The 22,500-nt window shown below is 42.6% G+C and overlaps 1 protein-coding gene, 2 non-coding genes and 1 gene segment (V, D, J or C); 2 read left to right on the forward strand and 2 right to left on the reverse strand.

Moving 5' to 3' along the window:
* Window positions 1-1,085: 1,085 nt before the first annotated feature.
* On the forward strand, window positions 1,086-2,574 carry LOC113023189 (Ig kappa chain V-V region T1-like). The segment is given in 3 exon segments: window positions 1,086-1,272; window positions 1,381-1,533; window positions 2,191-2,574. Coding segments are annotated over 3 exon segments (474 nt in total).
* A 450-nt stretch (window positions 2,575-3,024) lies between these two features.
* Window positions 3,025-3,097, reverse strand: trnak-uuu (transfer RNA lysine (anticodon UUU)). Its single transcript has one exon. It is a non-coding gene; the product is annotated as a tRNA-Lys (tRNA).
* Window positions 3,098-3,752: 655 nt separating this feature from the next.
* On the reverse strand, window positions 3,753-3,825 carry trnat-ugu (transfer RNA threonine (anticodon UGU)). The gene has a single exon. It is a non-coding gene; the product is annotated as a tRNA-Thr (tRNA).
* A 618-nt stretch (window positions 3,826-4,443) lies between these two features.
* LOC113023568 (E3 ubiquitin-protein ligase DTX1-like) overlaps window positions 4,444-22,500 on the forward strand; it is a 43,872-nt gene continuing 25,815 nt past the window's right edge. The window contains exons 1-2 of one of the 2 annotated variants that reach the window (XM_026169684.1): window positions 4,444-4,764; window positions 7,318-7,544. In XM_026169684.1, coding sequence (XP_026025469.1) covers window positions 4,700-4,764; window positions 7,318-7,544 — 292 coding nt within the window. In that variant the 5' untranslated portion in view covers window positions 4,444-4,699. Of the gene's footprint in view, window positions 4,765-6,616; window positions 7,070-7,317; window positions 7,545-22,500 lie in introns of those variants that run through there. The other variant, XM_026169685.1, reaches the window with a different exon arrangement.

Genomic DNA, 22,500 nt, shown 5'->3' on the forward strand with positions numbered 1-22,500 from the left:
TGCTCTTCTGTGAAGATGGTAGTTCATAGGTGCTTCTCCTCCAAACTGGCTGTGGGTCTGCTGGGAGTATAGGATAAAAGATGCAAATCCAGAAGTGGAAATCCAGGAAACCTGGAGGCTACAACTACTGCCAAGAAAACCTTTCCAGTCTCTGTCCAGTCAAATGAATTTGCTCCAAGTAGACTCTGATTACACACTAACTGCATAAAACTCAATGCACCTGAATACACTTTGAAGACTGAATGCTTAAAAAGCATTAAGGTGTTATGTATTGATTAAACAGCAAAAAATATTCTTTTTAACCATTTCGAATGGAAAAAAAACTCTTTCTGAAAACGAATCTGCTGAGTGCTTCCCATCAGAGCCAATGAGTTCTTTTTTGGATGAACAGACTGTAAATAAATGTGAAATGAGCAACACTTTTACATAACTGTGGATACAGAGAAATATTTTTGAAACACTTCTTCAGAAAATAAAGGAAAATGAGCCGCAGTGTGGTCCAGTTTCTGTGAATCTGTGGTTTCCATCCACTGAGTAAGATAATCATTTCAAATGGAAATATTTTTCTGTTAGATGGTTTCTGTGCCAAGCAGCCTTGAGTGTATAGTCATAGATTGTGTATGACAGATAAACAGCCGCAGTGATGTCACCCGCTGGTTTTGGAATTCGTTTTTAAGCCAAGTTAGCATTTTTGTCACCATCATGTTTGTTTGTTTGGAGACAGATGTGATTGCATTCATAAACTGTATGGATGCACATACAAGCCAATTAGCTGCCGTGTTATTTGTCAGATAATTTAAAGTGACCCAGGCACTAACAGCATAAACTAGCTGTGTGCTGGCTGCAGGTGCAGATTTTTCCACCAGGTTGTAAACCTGTTATTTGTGCTGTGATTTATATATATATAGGAGACACTGGGGACTCACTCAGAGTCTGAGAAAGGTTCAGGTGGACTTTAGACGAGCTGCAGTTTTTCAACATTTTCCCACTGCTTGATTAAAACTGAATTTTAAGGACACCGCAGAGAGAGATCTCTCTGTGTGGCTCGTTAAAAGTTGGTGTCCCTCTGATCCCCTTCAGAACTGATCACATCTGGGTTCTGGATGCTGCTTGTTCCTGCTGCTGAGGTCCAACACGTCCAGCTGGGTTCAACAGCCAGCGTGGGCTGTAACCTCTCCTATCTTTATGACACAACGTGGCTTAAGCATCACCCAGATAAACCTCCCACCATGATCTTCTCTGCCAGCCTCAAAGAGGGACGACCCATCCAAGGTGACCGATCATCTCACTTAAAAATGTTGGAAACATGCAGAGAGTGTAAGGCTGTGATTTCACTTTGTGAAGCAGGTGACCAGTAACTACCAGTTACTCTTTTTTTAGGGTTTCAGCTCAACAGTCGTTATACAGTGAATTTGGTGAACCGCTCTCTGGCACTGATGATCTCCAGTATCGAGGACAGAGACCTGGGGCTGTACTACTGTATTTCCTACGTAAACTCAGACTTAAAAATTGGGGAAGGAACCAAGCTTCAGGGTAAGAGTAACCTTTAGGTGATATTTCACTGTGAAATTTTTCTTTAGCTCAGAGTCAGTTCTTCCACACAAACTTCCCCTGCAAAGTCCAAGCAGGACAGAAGGTGAGGTTATGTACTTGATGTAAACACAAATTTAATTCAGGAGCTATTTTACAAACCGGGCTGGACATCGAGAAATTATGCAACTTCTAAACGTTTGCTCGGACTCCAGCCTGAACGAGACGGATTCATGAACAGGTTTTTTAGAAAGATGTCGAGTGAAGTGTGGTCTAAAACGGGGGTGTCAGACATGGCCTGGTAGACAGAACTGGTCTGGGAAAGGGTCCAATTCATCCCACTCACTGGCTTCTGAAAATTTCACTTTTTACTGTACTGACGTCAGTGTTACGGCCTTCTTACTAATGACACGACCCATGGAGTGTCAGACTACACCCAAGTAAGAGATAAAGCATTAACCTGATGAACTTCTTTGATTTACAGCTGCATTTCTTTCTAATGTTGTGTAAATCACATTTTTATATTAAGAAGTCTCCGGGAATAAATGTGGAGTTAAACTTGTTCACACTGAAAAAAAGAAAACCAGTCAGAGGTGATGCAGGACTTCATGTCTCAGAACATGTTTCACCCTCGGCTTTATTTTGTCTGTTTGTCATCAGTTTCAGGTTTATCTCGGTTTCTTTTTAATCACTGGTACTGCATGATCACGGGTTTCATCCTCATGATTATGGTACTGGCTGTTTGTGTCACCCACTGGAAAGCTCGGGCGAAGGAGAAGAAGAAGAAGACCGCCATCCGGACCAGATCCTGACATCACCCGTAAATATATGACAAATAGTAGTAATACTTCAACTCCGACACCAACTACACTTTCACAGCTGATAGTTTATGCCCACTATTACATGGATTCAATGTATTAATGTTGCATTTGTATATATACAACCTGTGTGTGTATGTCTGGGTTTTTATTTTGTGTATAAAGTGTAGATTCTTTGTTTTTCTTCCACTTCTTATTTATGGCATTCTTATGTTGGGTTGCTAAATGCACTGTATTTTTTCCTTCAAGTAGTTAAAATGATTTGTTGCTATTTTGCTTATAAATGCAAAACAAAAAGTTAAGTCTTTGTGTATGTTATTATCCATGTTGCTCAGTTATTTAGTTCCCCACATATCTTACAAAGCTATGAACTTCAATACATCTGGAGACACCAAGATAAGGCAACAGGCAGATACTGGAGGTCGTTGGTTTTCTTAGAAATAAACTGAAGTGTATAAGAAATAAATACAAAAATTTCAAAGTTTTAAATTTAAAGTTTTTTAAGTTAAGCTAACAAGTGTAAAGCTGGGGTGGGAGTGGCTGGATGCCATACTGCTTCACAGAGTGAATGGGTTAAACGCAGAGAGGAATTTCCCCACGGTGATCAATAAAGAATACATTATTATTATAAACACACGCCACAGACCAAAAAACGGTGAAGAAGCAAAAACTCTGACGCCCGAACAGGGACTTGAACCCTGGACCCTCAGATTAAAAGTCTGATGCTCTACCGACTGAGCTATCCGGGCTCTGGACGAATTCACATAAATGCTGTATATGACGAGACACGTGCCATATAATTATATTGTTTGTTTGTTTTTTTTAAACTGGTCCGGATCTACGTTAATGGCACAGAGTCGTTTACAGTGTTTATAGCCTTTACAATAGACCCTGTGCACGAGAAAATGCTAACTTCTTGTTTTATGCTAAGGTGCACATAGTCTATTAGCTCTGAAGCGTTTGAAAATACCGGGGAGTAGCTGGCTAGCTCCCTGTTACAAACTGCTACCTTTACTAAACTGTATGCAGCTACAAAATGCAGCAAATACATTTATACAGACGCAGAAATACCACAACAACAACCTTCTCTGATTGTAATTTTTACACTACCTGATTTGTAAACAGAGAATCAGGCTACATTACATTAACAAGAATGAACGAATGACGAAGAACTTCTTCTACAATTCATTATATAAGCACAGAATTCTTTATTTTGATGCGCGTGGCTCTTGTGGTCCTCCATAGGACCAAGGTAGGAATTTTGTTTTGTAATAATTTATTTTGGTTTTCTGGGTCTTAACTTTTAATGAGATGAAAGAAAACGCTAAATTCTAGGGAACCTTGCTGGGTCGTCTAGAAGTGTCCAAGAAACTAAACTAAGAATGAAAACAGAAAAGGATTCACAGGCCCCAGCGAGATTTGAACTCGCGACCCCTGGTTTACAAGACCAGTGCTCTAACCCCTGAGCTATGGAGCCTGGGACGAAAGCGAGAGCCGCCAGTATTACCAAAATAGTTAGAGTCAAGTTAGTACAACGGACTTTGCAGGAGTATATCTGTAGAACCAAAGCGCCATTATGTTTTACGACATAATTATTAAGTAAAACAGACATTTTTGAATCCTGGTTACACACGTCATCAGTGGAAGCTAATTGAAACATACATATGAAAAAGTAGAGACGTAGAGATGAAGAGAAATGACTTAAGACTTTAAAAGCGTCTAATCGGCTTCTAAAAGTTGATAAACGTGCAACTGAGTTTTCGTTATTCTGTGATTTCAATTTAAATGTTTTCAGTTTAAATAAAACAATCTAGATGTCATTCCATGTCCTCCACTAGACGGCAGTGTGCGACCACCCACACAAAGATAACCACTTTCCTAAACTCCTTTCTTTTAAAAAAATTTCAGTGAATTCCCAACACATAGAAAAGGGTTTAATTTTACATTTGAAATCATATTCCACCTGTGCGCGTGTTACAAAAAGTAAGCAGGTCAGTAAACTGAAGCTGTATGTGTTCTCTTTCTTTGCGTCCACACTGGTGCGTTTCTGGGCATGGAGTGAGGGGGCAGGAGCTGGTGGGGTCCCCTCTGGAGCCTCATAGTTTTTCACCACAGTGTGTTAGTGAAGATGGAGGCGAAGGGATACGTGCCAGATTAATTTCATCACATAATGGAGGCACCATTTTCCCACTTTTAACCCTTTAGATGGATTCTACTTCCTGACTTTTTGGATAGTGTATTTTTCAGATTTATAAATAAGAGAAGAAAGCGAAGAGTGTTTTTCCTTTGTTGGGTAGAGAGAGGGAGAAAGAAAGGAGCCATGGTTGAGCCGAAAGGATAGATTTTCATTCATGAAGAACCGGGATTTTGTTCCGAAAGTCTTGGAGTGTGTGGACGCAGAAGATCGTATCAACAGGTGAGTGTTTTATACAAGTACTAACATTTGTGCGTAGATTAAAGCTGTAGAAAAGTGAGTATTTCAGGCAGACCTGCCCTCACAAACCTTTAGATTTTTCTTTGCGATACAAGAAGAGCTAGTATTACTGAGAATATGCTTTTTAAAAGCAGGAATGAGAAATCGCGTTTGTGAATTTATTTGCAGGCTGCTGAAAATGAAGTGATTGTGGGTTTAGTATCGAGCCGTGGCGACATTAAAGCTGTTTCGTCTATTGCTGGACTTGTTTTCTTGTTTATATGATTTTTTATTTTATTATGGACCCCCTCCCCTGCTGCTGGTGAAATGTGTCCGTCTGAGTGGACATTCCTCCAGATTTCAAAATTATTTCAGAATTTCAAGCATTAGCTACCAAAAAAACTGGATCGGCGTTTGGATTCTCTCCATCTCTCCTCCGCCTCTCCTTTTCCTTTTTTTTCTATTTGATCTACTAATCAAGGTGCAGGTACAGGTGGCCTGTCTGAGCGAGAGAACATACAGGGAGAGTCAGAAGCTGCATGTGTGCATTTGTCTGCATGTGTCTGCATCTTTGGCGTGCGCACTCGTGCGCGTTGAAGACTGTCCAGCGGTCATTTCCCGGTGCCCTGGGGATCACTTTATACAGCCGTGAATGGCCGACTGTAGCAGAAGTCTCATGGGAAGCAGGAATCAGCTGAAAGAATCTCAGAATCAACACTTCATCCTCGCTTTAGTCTGTTTGGCTCTCGCTGCAGCGCATGCCAAATACGCACAGGTGCGCGCACGCAACCTGCCTCCCCCCGTCTTTTTCTCCTCAGTGTCTACCCTTTATTGTTATTTCACTAATAATCAAATGCAGTGTCACGTGAAGGACTAGAACTGTCATATTTGACGTGACCAAATCTATGTAATACAACAGCATCTCCTCTATCCTGTCCAATAGGGGCGTGCCTCGCTTTACAGTCGAAAATGTTTATTTTCTGTAGCTACGCACGAATCTGCTCAATGAATGAACACATGAACAACAGAGGTCACGATTATTTCACTGCCACGAGACTGTGGTGGGTGGGTGAAGATTTGTGATATTTTTGGTTAATTCTTGTCATAAACAAAATGCACAAAATTCACAATGGTGACATTACCAGACTCTGATCTCAGGTTCAGATTTTGTTGACATTAATAATCTGGATAATTTCCATTTAAGATGAACATAGTGTCGCTAATAGTGTCATAGTGACATAGTGTCAACCAGCATTTAAAATTGAGTTATGGAAGCAGACTCTCCACTGCTAGTGGTTCTTTTCTTTTCTTTTTTTTTGGGGGGGGGGGTCCCAAATAGAAACAAACCACGAATAATTCTTTAAACATCTCTAGTTATTCAGTAACATGACTGAACTGAATTGTTTTTACTACAGTGAACATGGAGAGATACTTTAACCGCCTTAAATAACGCACAGGTTTAGCCTAAGTGACCTGGAATACGTCACATTAGACCGTCAAGTGTCCCGGATGGGGCCAGTCTCCAACATCACCACTCCAGGAACAGCACAGCAGAACGTTTTTTCCTAGACTTCGCTGCAGTCGTCACACTTTACGGAGCCACGCAGTGTTCTGCATTGGACCCTCTGTGGGCTGCTTCTGGCCCTCACACCTCTGTGTGTTTAGTTTGTAACCATTGCTTATAACCAAGTTATTAGATGTTTCATTCTTCTCATCCACATTTATGTCCAAAGTCAACAAAGCTGTCCCCGCATAAAGCTCTGTGTCTGCTAAAGTTTAGTGAGTGGGTGGGGAGCAAATCATTGGTGTGCATATACAACTTTTCCTGTCACTGACTTCATAAACAGATGTTTATTTGTTTTTGAATGACAATCAGGGACCGGTCGAACCTGTTCAGGGTCTGGGAGTTGTTCTTTCTGAGGTTGCGCTGTTGGAAGCTACTACTTTCTCAACGTTTCAGTTTGCAACGCCCCAAACTACAGAAGGAAGGCACACACACACCCACAAACACACACACTAGCTGTTGCTGTCTACACCCAGCAAAAGGAATCAGCGGCTTTATTATTTTTTTATTTTTACGCGGCACCGAGGCCGAGACTGGAGTTACCCCAGCGCACAGGAACCTCAGCACCAGGCCGCCGAGCTCTGCGTGTGTGTCAGTGTGTTTTAGCGCAGCGTGTCGGTGGTCTAACAAAGGCAGGCTGAGCTGGGGCCGTGATTTCCTTCTCCCCGCGGCCATGCGCGGAGCTCGGATCTTCGTGGAAGAATGCGCCGCCTTCTCCCGGCGTTAGCTCAGCCTCGGCTCCATGTAAGTCCCCCAGCCTGGCTTCGTTTCAGCGATCGGGCCTTTGTTATTTATCACGACACTGGCTCGCACAGACAGGGAGCGATCGTGGCTGAAACGGAGGGATTATAGCGGAGAATTTCAGCCCGTTCGCTGCGCTTTTGGCCTCTGCTTGCCTTTATTTGGGCTAACAGCCTCCTCCTGTTTTACCTCCACGGCGCTGCTGCTTCTCACTGTTTTCTTGTCGTTTCATCTGTGCTTCTCCCCTCCAGGGCCAACAGTAACAACATGCTCCTGGCCTCTGCCGTGGTGGTGTGGGAATGGCTGAACGAACACGGCCGGTGGCGGCCCTACAGCCCCGCCGTCTCCCACCAGATAGAGGCGGCCATCCGGAGCAGCGACCCCCGCGGAGGGAGCGTGGTGCTCGGCCAGGTGGACAGCCGGCTCTCGCCCTACATCATAGATCTCCAGTCCATGCACCAGTTCAGACAGGACACAGGTAAGCTGGGACGATGGGGCAAATGGTGCACGCTGCAGAGCTGTCATGTCGGGGTTTATTTGCAGGTTCGGGGACATAAACTTGCTGCACTGAAGCAGAGTAACAGTCCTGTTATGGCCAGGGGTGCTTACAGGATTTCTATTATTGGGGGACCCGTAATGAGGAAGGGGGGGTCCAGTGGAGATCAGCGTCAAATGAAGTGTCGAGAACAGCAGCATGATTGTGAATTTACAGCTTCGGTGTAGTTTCGTTTTACACCTCTTTATTTTTGTAATGCGCTGCGTGGACAGACTAAGGTCAAGTGTACTATTTATGAATATATAAAAATGGAATAGTACTTATATTTTACTTTTTACTACAAGCCTCATTCGCCCAACCACACAAGCACATACACACGCAGCTCGTCTCAGGCCTGTTTCAGACTTCTGCTGTGAATCTTTGTACGTAAGTTGGTGACGTCGTTGTCGGTATTTTTCCTAGTGTGTTGTGCGTTAGTTACCTTGTGTCCAGGTGGCTGGGTGCCCGTTCTTTGTTTCATTTTTACAGTCAAACGTATTTGTCCTTCTACTTTTTCCACTTCTTTGTGCATTGCTTCACATCCAGTTTGCGAAGATACATTTGAAAGCCACAGCGATAAAGTAGCTGGAAATGCACAGGAGGACTGTCGACAGGCCAGCGTTTCACTTCTCAGGTGGTGGTTTGTGGACAATAAACTAGTGACACTCAGAGGTGTGGACTCGAGTCACATGACTTGGACTCGAGTCAGACTCGAGTCATTAATTTTATGACTTTAGACTTGACTTGAAAAAATGTTCTAAGACTTGTGACTTGACTTGGACTTTTACACCAATGACTTGGGACTTGAATTGGACTTGAACCGGTTTACTTGAAAAGACTTGATATTTTACCCCAAATACAAAATTTAACATGCATATTATATAGAGATTGAAAATGTGACGTCATTCACGGGTAGAACCGCAAAGGATTCTGGGAACTCGTGGCAAGAGGTACTAGCGCACGCAGGCTTTCAATTAAAATCAGTTATACAGCGATAAAAAGAAACACAAAAATGTCAAGAAGCTGTTGTATTATTAACTGCAATAGCCGGTCGCATGACAGCCACGGGAAGCCGACGGGTAAAGAAATCGGTTGTTATCGGATTACGTCGTTGAAGAGAAATTGTTCGAGCCATGTTTCCGAAGTAACAAAGAGGCGACGGGTGGCCTGGATTGCAGCCATTCAAAGGTCAAATATAACATCCCAGAACACTCCAGCTCACAGGTTAGTCTGCTCCAAGCATTTACACGAAGGTCAGTGTTTTTTAGTAGTTAATACGTCACTTTCATAACATAATTGGTGATATAGGTTACAAGCAAGTCTGGCGCTGAACAGAAATTGTCGCGCTATGCTCCTTTATTTATTGTGCATAAATAGTGAATTGTCCTGACACAATATTGTGTTTCGCCTCTGTTATTATGGTACATTGACAAAAACATATACTTTTATTCACAGGATAAAACAGGTTTTTTGTATCACTAATTGTCCAGTACGATTACAGCATACAGTATTATTGTCACTGCTACATTTCTGTGATGGGTACCAGAAATTATTTCCACTACTAATTAATTACCGTTGAGCTCAAAGGTCCTATTAATAAACGGTTAACTAATGTGTATTTATGACAACGATTTGTGAGACTGGTAAACTTATGATACGTACGATGGTCTTTACTTTCTACACGGTGCATTTCAAGGTCCGGGTACAGGACCTTGAAATCCGTCGGTAAACTGTACCTGGGCTTGTTGCAGTGACCTGAAGTTACTAAACTTCATGAGTGTATGCACTCACTCCAAGAACCGTATAATTATAAATATGCATATAAATATGCTACGATGAGATGGCTGACTTCATCTAACTAGCAAATGTTGTCCAGGCTACGTTGGTGATACAGTTTTTTTTAATGTGTATGATATTTTTGTCATGCGATTTTAAAGCCGGTCCTACAACCGCATCCAAGAATAACATGCAGCTTATCTCAGAACTGTCGGTGAAAATTATTCTTGGAGCTAGGTTTAATTGAGCTGCATTTTAAAGAGGTGCAATTTCACAATTTGTGTATATTTTCTAAGTTCACTATTTTGTCATGTGTTGAGAAAAACACAGATTTTAAAATTACATGGTCTAATATTTACATTTAGCATAACTGCAACATTATTTTTTCGTTGTTTTTTTTTTTTAAAGACTCGAAAGGACTTGAAATTCAAAGTTTCAGACTTGTGACTTGACTCGGACTTTTACACCAGTGACTTGAGACTCGACTCTGACTTGCCTGACATTACTTGAGACTTGACTTGAGACTTGAGGATAAAGACTTGAGACTTACTTGAGACTTGCAAAACAATGACTTGGTCCCACCTCTGGTGACACTTGCAGGTGTTCTCTGTCTTGTACAGGGTTGCTTCAGCATGCAGGCTGTAGTAGCCAGAGACTGAACCCTTGTCATTCTCTCTCATGCCTGAGCCACATCCACCACAGTACTGTGGTACATCAATTTGGAGACTTTTAGGAGAAAACTTTGAAAAGAACTCCGCTATTGCTTTGTCCCTGTTTCATCGTATTTAGTTCCTTCGCATCCAGCGCTGAATCAAAAAGCCTGAGTTTTTCTCTGAGTAGTGACACCTGTCGTTCAGAACAAGACTGCAGCGAGCACGGAGTCCCTAAAATGTACATCACTCAGACCCAAGTGGGCCCTAGCAGGCTCACAGATGTGGAAACTGCTGACACATCTGTAATACAGATGTTCCACACTCCCAGTTTTCTGGTTTCATGTTTATTTTAAAGTCTCTGTTTTCCTGTTTCTCTCACTTACATAACTTTCAAACATTGTTCGTGTAATTGGCGTACATGTGTTCGTCTAATGTCACAGAGTTAATACAGTCTAGACACACAAATATAATTTCTGTAGAAGGAACCTGGCAACACACCCACCAATTCGAGGGGTGTCTAAGGGTTTCCTGCAAAGACACCTCTTGCCCAACCTCAGGAATTCTGTTAGTGCACAGTGTACTTCTTTAGCATCTGGATTTTGGCCTCTACTAATCATGGTTAAAGCTTTTTCCTTAAGTCACTGTTTACCCCTAAACACATCACTGTATAAGCTTAGACAGAGGTATAAGACAGTGGTGTCAAACATGTAGCCCAGGGTCCAGGAAAGGCTTACCAGTGGCTCTATTACAGCTCTCAGGGTAGCTCTAAAAGTCTCAGCAAAGTCATTAATAACTTAATTTTTAATGTCTTAAATTTGCTGTTCCTGGTGTGATGGTGGCAGCCTACTAATCAGGGGTGTTTGGAAAATTAGAAGTATTTTTAGAGCTTGACAAGTTGTTTGACTCATAAAGAATAAGTATTATTTAGTTCCAAGAACTCAACATGTGAAGACTATAATGCACCTGTAATATAATTCATAAAAATATACATCCGTTTGCTCAGCGTATGACGACTGGGACCATTCTTATATACCCTGAGACGTCTCCAAAGGCAGTGTTATCCAGGAAAATCCTGCTAGAGAATGCAGTCAATCTGGGATTCTGCTGGACAATCCTCCAGATGTTTGCACCACATTTATTTGGGTCAACAGGGCTGAAATATGCGATGTGAGGAAATCGAATGACACCATCTGTGATCTCTCATAGGATCTGACTTCACGTTTAAAAGGCTGGCTGAAGGCTCGAGATCCAGCCCTCTGCAAACTTTAATCCAGCCCAGAACATTTGAGAATGCAGAGTTTGTTAGAGAACAGTTCAGTCACACAGTCTGGGTTTCAGCAATAAGAACCACCAGTTTGGTGAATGGCTTGAGTTTGTTTGGTTTTTCCTGATGTTTGTGGGCTGCGTTTGAGATGTTTCAGACGTTCTCTTATCTGACAACAGAAACAGAAAAACGTACATGAGACCAGTTTCACTGTGAATTTTGTTGCATTGAACAACAACAACAACAAACTTTATTTATATAGCACATTTAAAAACCAGTGGTGTACCAAAGTGCTTAACATGCAAGAGGGTAAGATGAAGTAACAGGGAAGGATGAGGGCTATGGCAAGGTACCAAAACGTGCTAGCAGGTTGAATGGCATTAAAACACACGAAGGGAAAAGAATTGCATATAAAAGCATAAAAGAAGGCTAAGTGTAGAGGATCAAACAGTCAAAAAATTAAAAATGAATTAAAAGCCGAAGATAAGAATAAGCGTTAAGCTAACTATCAAGCAAGCATTAACTGGTAGAAAAGGTGAGGCTAAATAAGTGGGTTTTTAACCGCGATTTGAAGGATTGAATGGAATCAGACTCACGTATAGCGATGGGGAGGTTATTCCATAAATCGGGTGCAGACAAGGCAAACGCGCGGTCACCTCTAGTCTTCAGCCGAGATCTTGGCAGTACCAGGAGTGACTGGGAAGATGATCTTAATGCTCTAGTAGGGGGGTATGATCTAAGTAGCTCAATGAGGTAGCTTGGTGCTATATTGTTAATAATTCAGAAGGTGAGCAGCAGGATTTTGAATCGGATGCAGTACTTAACGGGAAGCCAACGCAGATCAGCAAGGACACGGGTGATAGAGACACGCCGTCCACTACCAGTAAGGAGACGAGCAGCTGCATTCTGAACAATTTGGAGTCTATGGAAGAGAGTAGAGTTAAGACCGAAGTAAAGTGAGTTGCAATAATCCAACCTGGATGTCACAAAGGCGTGGATAAGCTTTCCAAGGTCCCGATGTGGAACATAAGGTCTGGCCTTGCTAATAAGACGCAATTGATGGAAACAAGATTTAACAACAGAAGACGCTTGTTTATCGAACTTAAAAGAGCAATGAATATTCAAACAGAGAGTAGGAGAGAGTCAGACGGATATAAACAGCAAACAGAAAGCCAAGTGAGCTAAACTGCACTGAAGCACATGAAGGGACAGGAGATGGGAGACCACGGAAGTGGTAGTTTGAGTATTTGCACGTATATTTAGAGTGTTTTTAACACCTCCTGACGCCCTAGCAGAGCTGTTAATACAGTTTAATTCAGAAACAACGTGTTAAACACCAAAGTCACAAAAACAGTCAAACTACAACAAACTGAACGTCAATGCAGTTTCATCACAGTTCATGACCTAGCCATGACCGCTAATCTACTGATGCAGCTTCCTGAGCGTAAATTTTACATGTACTTTTTGACTTGTACTGATTCATTTCAGTGTTGATGGACTAAATGATTCGGTCACTTACACCAGAAACTGCAGGTGTTTGTTTCGTGTTTATTACATGACATCATCATTAAAAATAAATGGTTAGGTTCGGAAAAGGGTCACGGTTAAGTTTTTTTTGAGTGGAGAAAATTCAAAGTGGCTTGCAAAAGCAGCAGGCGGTCTAGTTTTTGGTACTAAGGGGCTTTATATTACCACAGCTTTGATTTGATACTTTCAAGTTTTAAAAAGAAAACTCAAAACATTGTAGAAATGCATTTTTAGCAAACAGAAAGCTCTTTAAAACAGTAAGATAAGAAAGCGCCCAAAACATAACATGAAATCTTTGAAAAATAACAAATAAAAAAGAAGGCCAACAAGTTTTTGTCTTTAAATATTTCTGTGATACAGAACAAATGTTAGTGTGTGTGTGTGTGTGTGTGTGTGTGTGTGTGTGTGTGTGTGTGTGTGTGTGTGTGTGTGTGTGTGCTTGAGATCCAGCAGTATGATGTTTTGGAGCAGCTGTGAATGACCATCACAGCTCTGAGTTCACTGCATACTTAAACCCTTATCCACTGACACTAAACACACACGCATGCACACACACTTTCCCAGCAGCTGCATCCTCCTCCGACGGAGAAAAGAAACAGAGGGACCTCGACTTTGTGGACAGAATGGAGAATTTCAAGGCTTAATGAGCAGAGTTCACTCCAGCCGTCCTCCTCTGTTGCTCCCTCTGCTCTTCCATTTCTGCTGCCCGAGTGTTTAGTTTCATCGATAGGCAAAAAAAAAAAAAAAAAAATCCCAGGGGTCTTTCTGTCCGACATGGGAGAGAGAGAAGTGTATGAGTGTGTTTTCGGTGCAGAAGGAGTGAGATAATTGGGCAGTGCGTATTCTTTCGTTCTTTCTCTCACGCTCACATCGTTTTTCCAGAGATCTTGGATTTTCCCAAACAGATGCGAGCACGCTCATTGTGGTTTTGACATGCACGGAAGGGAGAAAGCGTTTAGAGAAGTAGAAGCTGAGGCGCAGGTTCTGATAAGTCTGAGGTTATAATGTACATAAAGAACACTCAAAAAAATAACTTTTTGAATGAACATAAAAAAATCATGGAAAGAATTCCCACATAATTAAATTGCTTTATTTTAGCATTATGCAATTCTGTTATTCCAACTTAATGTGCTTGAGTTGGACTAACTTGATTAATTAATGATGAATCAACTGTTTTACTACAGTTGAGTCCAACTTAATTTAATTGAGTTGATCCAACCCATGTAAATTACGTTAGTGCGACAAAAATGCTTAATTGTAATAGAAAGCCATGTGGAAATCGTTTCTATGATTTTTTAATGAGTTATGTTTTTTTGGAGTGTTCAACAAAGTCTAGAGTCTGGTTAACATAAAATGTTAATGGATTTATAATAACTTCCACTCCATCCATCCTCTTATCTTTACCATCTTTTGTAAATGTAACAACCACCCAATTTCATTTTTATAATTCCCACTTAGTTTTCAGTTCTACGTTTGTTAAACCCCAGAATGCTCTTATGTTTTTCATCTCAGATATTTTGCTTTCTCCTTAAATCTGGTGGCCTTATGGGACAGAGATGTAAAAAGCAGGCACAGAGCAACAGATACGATACTGATGAAGTATGAAATAGAGGAGTTGGGGTGGAGGTGGGCTGCAAAGTGGCTTGCAGATAGATGAGGACCTGTAGGGAGAACTGTTCATGTACCACAGGGAAGTGACCTGAATGCAGACTCTCAGAAGCTGAGCTGTTGCCTTTAAATACTTTAAATGCTTCCCCCTGTGTGAGATTTGCCAGTTAGATCAGTAGAAGGTAGCTGAGTCATCACCTGATGTGACTGGCTTGGAGACTGGCTGGTGCAAAAGCACATCACATTTCAGATGGCACAAAGGCGAATTCACACAGGTTTGTTTTGAAGTTGTTCCCTGTGCTTTGTGCACAAAACTGTTCCATATATTTATTTTTCAAAGTGTGGAAATATAAACCGTCCTAATGGAAGATGAGGTCCTCAGCACCTTTGAGCTGCCAGGTCCTCCTGCAGACCACCTCCTGCATGCAGATGGAGACTTCCTTTGGAGAGCGGCGCGTACATTTGACCCCGCTGGGAAGAATACATGCACTACAGGTCTGTCTTTACAGTCACGTATGAAAGGATCTCCCTCCCAGTGCAAGCTCTCCCAGCACTGTCAGATGTGGTTGGAGCAGAGCGTGTTTCCTGTTCACCTCAGGTCTCGCAGCGGGATCGTCGCTCCGCAGACGCTCGCTGCGCTGTCACCACTGATAGCACGCCGTTTAGCTGACATTCAGGGAAAAGCCTTCATGTTCCTGTGCTGCCCTGCTTCCCTGGGAGCTTCACTGCTAACAGTGATGTGGTATTTCTGCTCTGCACTTCTTAGACATGAAGGTTGTCATTGTGGTGGCGGTGGTCTCGTTTCTGTGGGTGCGCTCTTCCTTTGGACCGTGGAGGCTTTTCAGTTCGTCCTTGCTTGCGATCCAGCTCCTTTTCTTTAACTTTAATTAACTTCTCTGATGGATCATCTCGAATCACTTCATCACTTGTAGTTTTTGGAAAAGGGAGCGTAATTATTCTTATATGCAAAAATGTGACGTTATGACTAGGGCTGCCACAAACGATTATTTTGATAGTCGACTAGTCACCGATTATTTATGCGATTAGTCGACTAATCAGATCATCATCCACTGGACGTAAAACTACAGCTTATTGCACCAGCAGCATCTGCTCTTATATAACTATCATTAGCTTACAGCTTTAAGCTTTTAAGGTGCTAACTAAAAATAAAGACAAGATGATAGTTTATTCAATTTTAATGAAATTTGCAGATTGTTTCGGTGAAGTTTAATAAACTCCTTGCTATCTAAAATATAACAGGACAACGGAGTATATTCTCCAGCATCTCACACTTCTGATGATCAGCTGTCTGCTTGACGTTTATTCAGCTGTGTAAAAACTATAACTTTAATCTCAGACAAACCGATTTACTCAGGAACAAATAAAATACAAAAAAAAAAAAAAAAAGCCAAACAACAACATTTTTAATTTATCTAAGTGACTCATATATATTTAACCTGAGTAGCGAAAGACGGCGGTGGGTTTGAAAACAATTTGCCGGGAGTCCGGTGTTCTCACCGCGCTAGTGACCTAGCCCCCGGCTAGCTATCGAGCTAGTGGGTAACAGACGTCTCTGAAAACGTCGGAGCGCTTTTGAAAATATGTGGTGTCCTGATAAACTGAGCCGATATTTGAGGTTTACACAGCTACATTCTCGGCTGAAAATATGTTAAACGTTTATTTTGTGACCCAGAAAGAATAATAAGAGTAATATTAAAACTAACTAGCTGCCGCCATTGTTGGAAACTGAGCTGGGCCGCTATGAATTCTGGGACACAGCTGCTGCTGCTTCTTCTTCTTCTTCTTCTTCGGGGTTTAACGGCAGCTGGCATCCTTGTACATGCAGTGCTGCCATCTTCTGTTTCAGTCCGTTATTACACTCTTAAATCCTGCTACTTATTCCTGCGTCTTTTGTGATCTTACAAAGCTTCAAACGACGCGTCGACTATTAAATCAGTCGTCGACGATTTTGATAGTCGACGTAATCGTGACTAGTCGACAAATCGTGGCAGCCTTAGTTATGACCTTGATGAGCTATTTGGGACGAGACTTAAATGAGCCTCCTTTGAACACATGTATGCTTTCAGTCATTTGTGTGAGTACAACACGATTTCCTGTAAACACAAAGATTTTAATCTGACAGTATCTTAACTTCCTGTTCCTGTCCTGCTTGAAGTTCTTTTTATGTGAAATTGGTACAGAAGGGATTTTTTTTACATGTTAAATAATAATAATGATATGTATATTGTTGTTAGTCCCCGTAGGGAAATTACTCCTCTGCATTTAACCCATTCACCCAGTGAAGCAGTGGCAAGCCACCAATGCAGCACCCGGGGAGCAGTGTGTAGGGACGGTACCTTGCTCAGGGGTGTCTCAGGGTAGCCGTTCAGTGAAGTCGAACCCCCAACCTTCCGATCATGGGGCAACCACCCTACCTGCTGAGCTATCCCTGCCCTATATTTATATTAGAACCAAAAATCCTCTATTTGCCTTCATACTTCTGTCCTGCTTTTCATGAAGATTTACAGTCAATCAGCAGCAGCTCTGGTATGAAAACAGTGAAGATTTTGGACTTCTCTTCTTTTGAGTTTGCGAGGAGACAAACCCATGCAAATATTTTGAGAGAAATAAATGCAGAGCCGCTACAGCCAGCTGCCTCTCCAGAGAGTCTCTCATTCTTTGGGCAGATTCTGGCTTCACAAACTTGGACTGCAGCTGGAAACTGTAACAGTTTATGCTCACCACTTTCATCCTCTAGTGTTCTTTTCACTTGTCGCACACGTTGGTTTGCACACTTATATAAATTGTGTTGATGTCACAGCATGTGTGAGCAGTGACCAACAGGCTGAACATAGCTGCAGCATATGTGCACTACAGTAGCATGTGAAGCAGAACAAGACTGTGGGACGAGAGGCTGAGTGGAGAGGCAGCTGGATGATGCTGGACGACCTGGTGACCCTGCTGTTAGGAGAAAGAAACAAGATGAAGATGGCCAGGGCTAGTTTCACAATATGGACAAAGTGATTGCCATCCAGTAAATTGGTTGGCCAATCGTCTTTTACGCTTGTGTGTAAACATTTTTTAAAAATTAGTCACTAATTAGTGTTCATGTGGTTTAGGAGAGGCCTGACTTAGCAGAAAATCTTTGTACCCAGCACATTTGAGCTGCTCTGACTGCATAACCGAGATGAGGGTGTGGTTGTTGAAATAAAGTAAACACGTTTTTATGAGATGTTTTCAACAGAGTGACGTAAATGTCCTTATTTTACTGGGCTTTAAAAGAGCGGCTCGTCATCGCTTTCTTTGTGCGGCTTCTGTTTTTTTCAGACTTCGAGGGCATCTTGTGTTTTTTTGTTGCCCCTGCAGCTTGTTGCTGCTCTCGCTCCAGCTGGTCCTGCTGAAGGAGGCACATTCCCAGACCCCCACAAAGCCCCGGGGCGTTAGGGTCACAGTAGAAGGCGGGTCGGGGGTGGATTCCCCAGAGACGGAGGGTTGGGGGTAGATTGGTGGTGACAACAAAGAGCGGAGGAAGGGGGGAGAGGGAGTGGCAGCAAACATCAACACTGACTCTGTCTGCACGCACAACAAACCAGTTGGCAGGAAATAAACAATGGGTTTGCACGCACTGGTGAAACCTCCATGCAAGAGACGAGATGTTTGTTTAAAGGGTCTTGTTGTTTGATATGTTTGGGTTTTATCTATCAAGCCCACAGTCTGCAGACGTGTCACACTGCTCTGCTTCTAATGTTCAGGCTACTACGCTTCAGTGTTTCTGAAAATCTGCAGCAGAAGGATTACCAAAGACTAAATGTCTCGTTTGACATTTTTAAGCCTTGTAAAGGTAGTGGAACAAGCTCTGAACACAGTATTTTGGTATCACCTTTCTAAGGTAAAAGCTTCTTAACCATCTCAGATTTTCTTAAAAATTCAAAACCAACACCAAGGATCGGGCGAAGAGTTAGCACCGCCTCTTCATATTCACTTTTTACCTTATTCCCAAATGGAAACTGGGTCTCTTCCTTTGTCTCAAACTCTCCGCTTTATGTTCTGCTTCCTCTGGTTCACCTGATCTGTCTCTCTTCTCGACCTCTTGCCCTCTTTGTATGCTTTTCTCTCTCACACTCTCTGAAGCTGAAAATTGAATCTGAACCCAACACTCGAGGGACGGGACTCTTTCAAGGTGAGACAAAGACACGAAGAGAGGGAGAGAGAGAAGAGGACAAAGTGGGTGGGTGTGGAAAAAAAAGAGTGGAGAGCTCAGCTGAAAGTTAAACAGTGATGAGGAATATTAGTGGAATAAGAAACGATGGAGAGCGCCGAAAAATCATGATATTGTCAGGAGATGAAAAAGTGACTTCTTTAAATCACATGCCTGGACGTGTCGTCTCTCTTTGGTATGATAGTAAATATCTTTAAGAGAATGAACATTATCGCTGTAAATGTACTGTTATCTAAAGAGATAACAGTTGGAGTTTCCATTCAGGCCCACAGATGAAGAAAGTTCCAAATACAAAGGTTATCAAATCAATAAATCTACCCAGAATCTAGATATGAGCCGGCGTCATACGCGTATCACAAACAGCCCACTGACAGGACTGCAGAGTGGCTAAATTTACAAAGGAAGATAAAACTATCAAGTGAAAGAAGTGTGAAGAGGTTAAATACGGAGCCCCGCAAGGGACATTGGAGAAAAAAAATTAAAGATGAACTTTTGCGAGATCTTGCAAAATAGGCCGAATCCTTCCGAGGCCGCCAGCTCAATGCTGACCAGGTGGTCGAGGAACGATGTGCCCAGAGTGCGGTGTTCCCTCTGGCTCTAGTGGGCCTCGACCTCCCGGTCATCTTCGAGCAGGTGGGTAACAGACGTCTCTGAAGACTTTTGCAAATATGTGATGTCTTGATAAACCGAGCAGATATTTGAAGTTTACACTTTCTGTAACCCAGAAAGAGTAATATTAAAACTAACTAGCTGCAGCCAATGTTGGAAACTGGAATTGGCTGGGCCGCGCTATGAATTCTTGGATAGGTTGGGCCACAAAGGATACACCCGGCCCATCCATCAAATTCGGGGAAATGAAGGATGCATTTGAAGCAGCCTTCAAATTGAGACAGCCTTCGTCGCCTGGCTGTGAAGTCATCGGCCTTCAGATGCACCCTGTGAAGGATGCGGCCTATTTTGCGAGATCTCTCAAAACCTTTGTGAGATCTCGCAGAAGTCCCTCACAGGGCTCCGTAGTTAAACACATAAATCAGGCTGAAAACAAGACCGCTGCTGCAGACAAAAAGCACTTTATGAACCTGTGTGAATTTTAAATGCTCTGCTCAGTAAACGTGAAAAAGAGCTAAAGAGCTGAAAAAATTCCGACTGTGTCAGGCAACAGGACATCGGCATCATTTTTTAATTGCTTGCAGCCAATAAGATAATAGCAGAAATCAAGCAGCTTCCAGGAATCCCGATTTCTTACTGATGCTATTCAGGAGAAACAGGCAGACTTTTTATTATCTCTTAAAACCGCAGGAAATCAAACACAGGTGAAACTGATGAGGGTGGACAGACAATCACAAAGGAGGGAAGGAAACAAAAGCAGAAAGTGAAAACACATGTGACACGTGAGAAACGTAACCTTCAAAGTAAAACACAAACACAGCAATGTGACAGGAGTGCCCTGAGTCAGTGTTAAAACCATTTTTGTTTACCCCGTCCCGTCAGTGCATTAGCATATGTTTGCAAAGGCTGTTGCATAAAAATGTCTGACTTGAAACTGCTGTTCCAGTTGTGCAACACCGCCGCGTTTAAAGCTCACTAATCCTCGAGAAGCAGACCGAAGAAAGCCGAGTTAGTGTCCTGCAGAGTGTCAGCTTGTTTTCTGTGCAGAAGGAAGTCCAGGGAAAGTGAGATGAAGAAGCTGGAAGGGTCAGAGCTCAGCTTTTCTCTCTCAGTTGTTGTTGTGAAACTCTGCGTGTCGAGTTACTGTTACTGGGAGGCCTCCGGGGGGGCATCACTCACCGCCTGTGCACACACATATAGGAAAGCATGTGAAGGCATCAGTAAATATTTATGTCCCTGCTGCTTCTCGGGGAGTTTTTTAGCCTTAAAGTGTGAGTTCACCCCTAAATTTGAATTCTCCTCTGTCCTGTAGTGCTGTGAATTTCCCCCCCGAAAAAACAACGTCGCTGTCCAGAAACCGTGAATCTCGTTGCATGTAGGAACTGTTTTCTTTCTACTGAACTACACCCAGCAGACAGAGGTATCCGTCTGACCATGACGAGAGGCTGAAGATTAAAGAGCTGTACTGTTGGTAGCTGCACGCTTCTTTTGTTTGGCGCATGTAGACGGAAAGAAAACAGGGGTCCAGTTCAGTGAGAACCAAATCTCAGTGCGACATAAAGGATTATTATGAAGTGTGAATAATGCAAACTCAAGCGAGTCCAAGAATAAAAATAAGAAGCAGGGAATGAACATAATGGGGTCTACTTTAATGTTCAGGAGCTCGTTTTATTTATTCAGCCTAGGTAGTCGCCCTAATCTCAGTGTTAAGATTACAAAAGCTGGCGCAAGTTTGCAGTTTGGCTGGAAAAAGAGAACGCAAAGAAGGATGAAAGAAGAAAAAGTGACAGCAGAGGAAGAGACGGCATCAGACAGCAGGAGGGTGAGAAATCAGGACGAAGTAATGAACAAAACAAGAAACAAGAACAGAAAGTGTGAAAGTGATGACAAAAGTCGAGACGAAATAAAGCGCATGAAGCAGGTTTGTCTTATCCTCTCAACCGCTTCCTCTTTGTGTCTCGTTTCGGTTTTATTGCTGTGAGAATGTGCCACAATCCGGTCTCGGTGCAACCTTTCCAAGTGTGTCAATTTGAATTTTTCCATCCCTGTCTTCATAAAGACTCCGGAGGTGTTCATCAGTCTCACCAGCCCTGAGCCCCGCTCGAGGGCGCTCGGGGGGCCATTTGAGGATGATGAATGGAGAAGTGGAGCTACGAGGTCGAGGAATATTTTTCGAGAAGTTGTTAAAATTGCAGTAGTTTCGGCTCATTTGCTTCTGGCCGGGTTCAGGTTGGGTTCAAACTGGGACACGTCACATTTGAAAGATGGGGAAGAAATCTTCGTCGTCCTTTTAACGGGTGGAGGAAAGTTAAAAAGGATGATGTCACAATGTTTCGGTGCACATCTGATTTAAGAGGGTCTGGGGGAGCAGGGGGAGCCCAGGATGATACTGGATGTGCATCGCGCTGTATGCTAGATGCTTGCTAAGCTCTGCTGAGGAGTCCTTATTTAGATTTAGTCCAAGCAAAATGTGCCAGACTTTAAGAACTAAGAATAACGAGCACATAGTCTTTACACCGCTGCCAGCGAATGTGATTTCATCCATTCTGGTTTATCTGGCTTTCATAGAATTAGAAATATGTACATTTGAACACAGAATAAAACCTTCCCACATGTAACGTACTGCATTATTTCAACCCTCGAGTGACTGAGCTGTTTTACGGACTAAAATAAGGTTTAGATTTTATATGGGAAAACTTTTAGTTAATGTTTCTGTATGTGGTTATCACACTGTTTCCTTTATCTATGACAGATACTCCAAAGGATGTTAAAAAAACATCTCATGTCTCACTTTATTTTCTCACACTTACCTGGGTCAAGCCAGTCAAGCGCATGCCTCTTTCCTCCTCTCCGGCTCCTCTGGAAGGACACCGAGGTGTTCACAAGCCAGTCGAGAGGTGCGATCTCTCCAGCGTGTCCTCGGTCCGCCCTGTGGTCATGTCCTAGTTGGACATTCCTGAAATACCTCATCTGGGAGGCATGCTGGTCTCCCAATTCAGTTTGGTCCTGGGTTGATGGGCTAGCCAATGTATGATTCAAAGAACTCCTATGATGATGAGAACAAGGAGTGAGGAAAGCTCAGCTGAACCGGGGATACCGTGCAGCCAGGCCTGGGGGATGGGCTCATTCAAGGGGCACTTGGCGGCCGACCGTAATCCACAGTGTACGAACGAGCCACGTGTGTTTGTCCAATCTTAGCTGCTTAAACTGGCTGTATTTATTGTAAACGATAAAAAAAAATCC

This window comes from Astatotilapia calliptera, chromosome 6 (assembly GCF_900246225.1).
Source record: "Astatotilapia calliptera chromosome 6, fAstCal1.2, whole genome shotgun sequence".
Classification (NCBI taxonomy): domain Eukaryota; kingdom Metazoa; phylum Chordata; class Actinopteri; order Cichliformes; family Cichlidae; genus Astatotilapia; species Astatotilapia calliptera.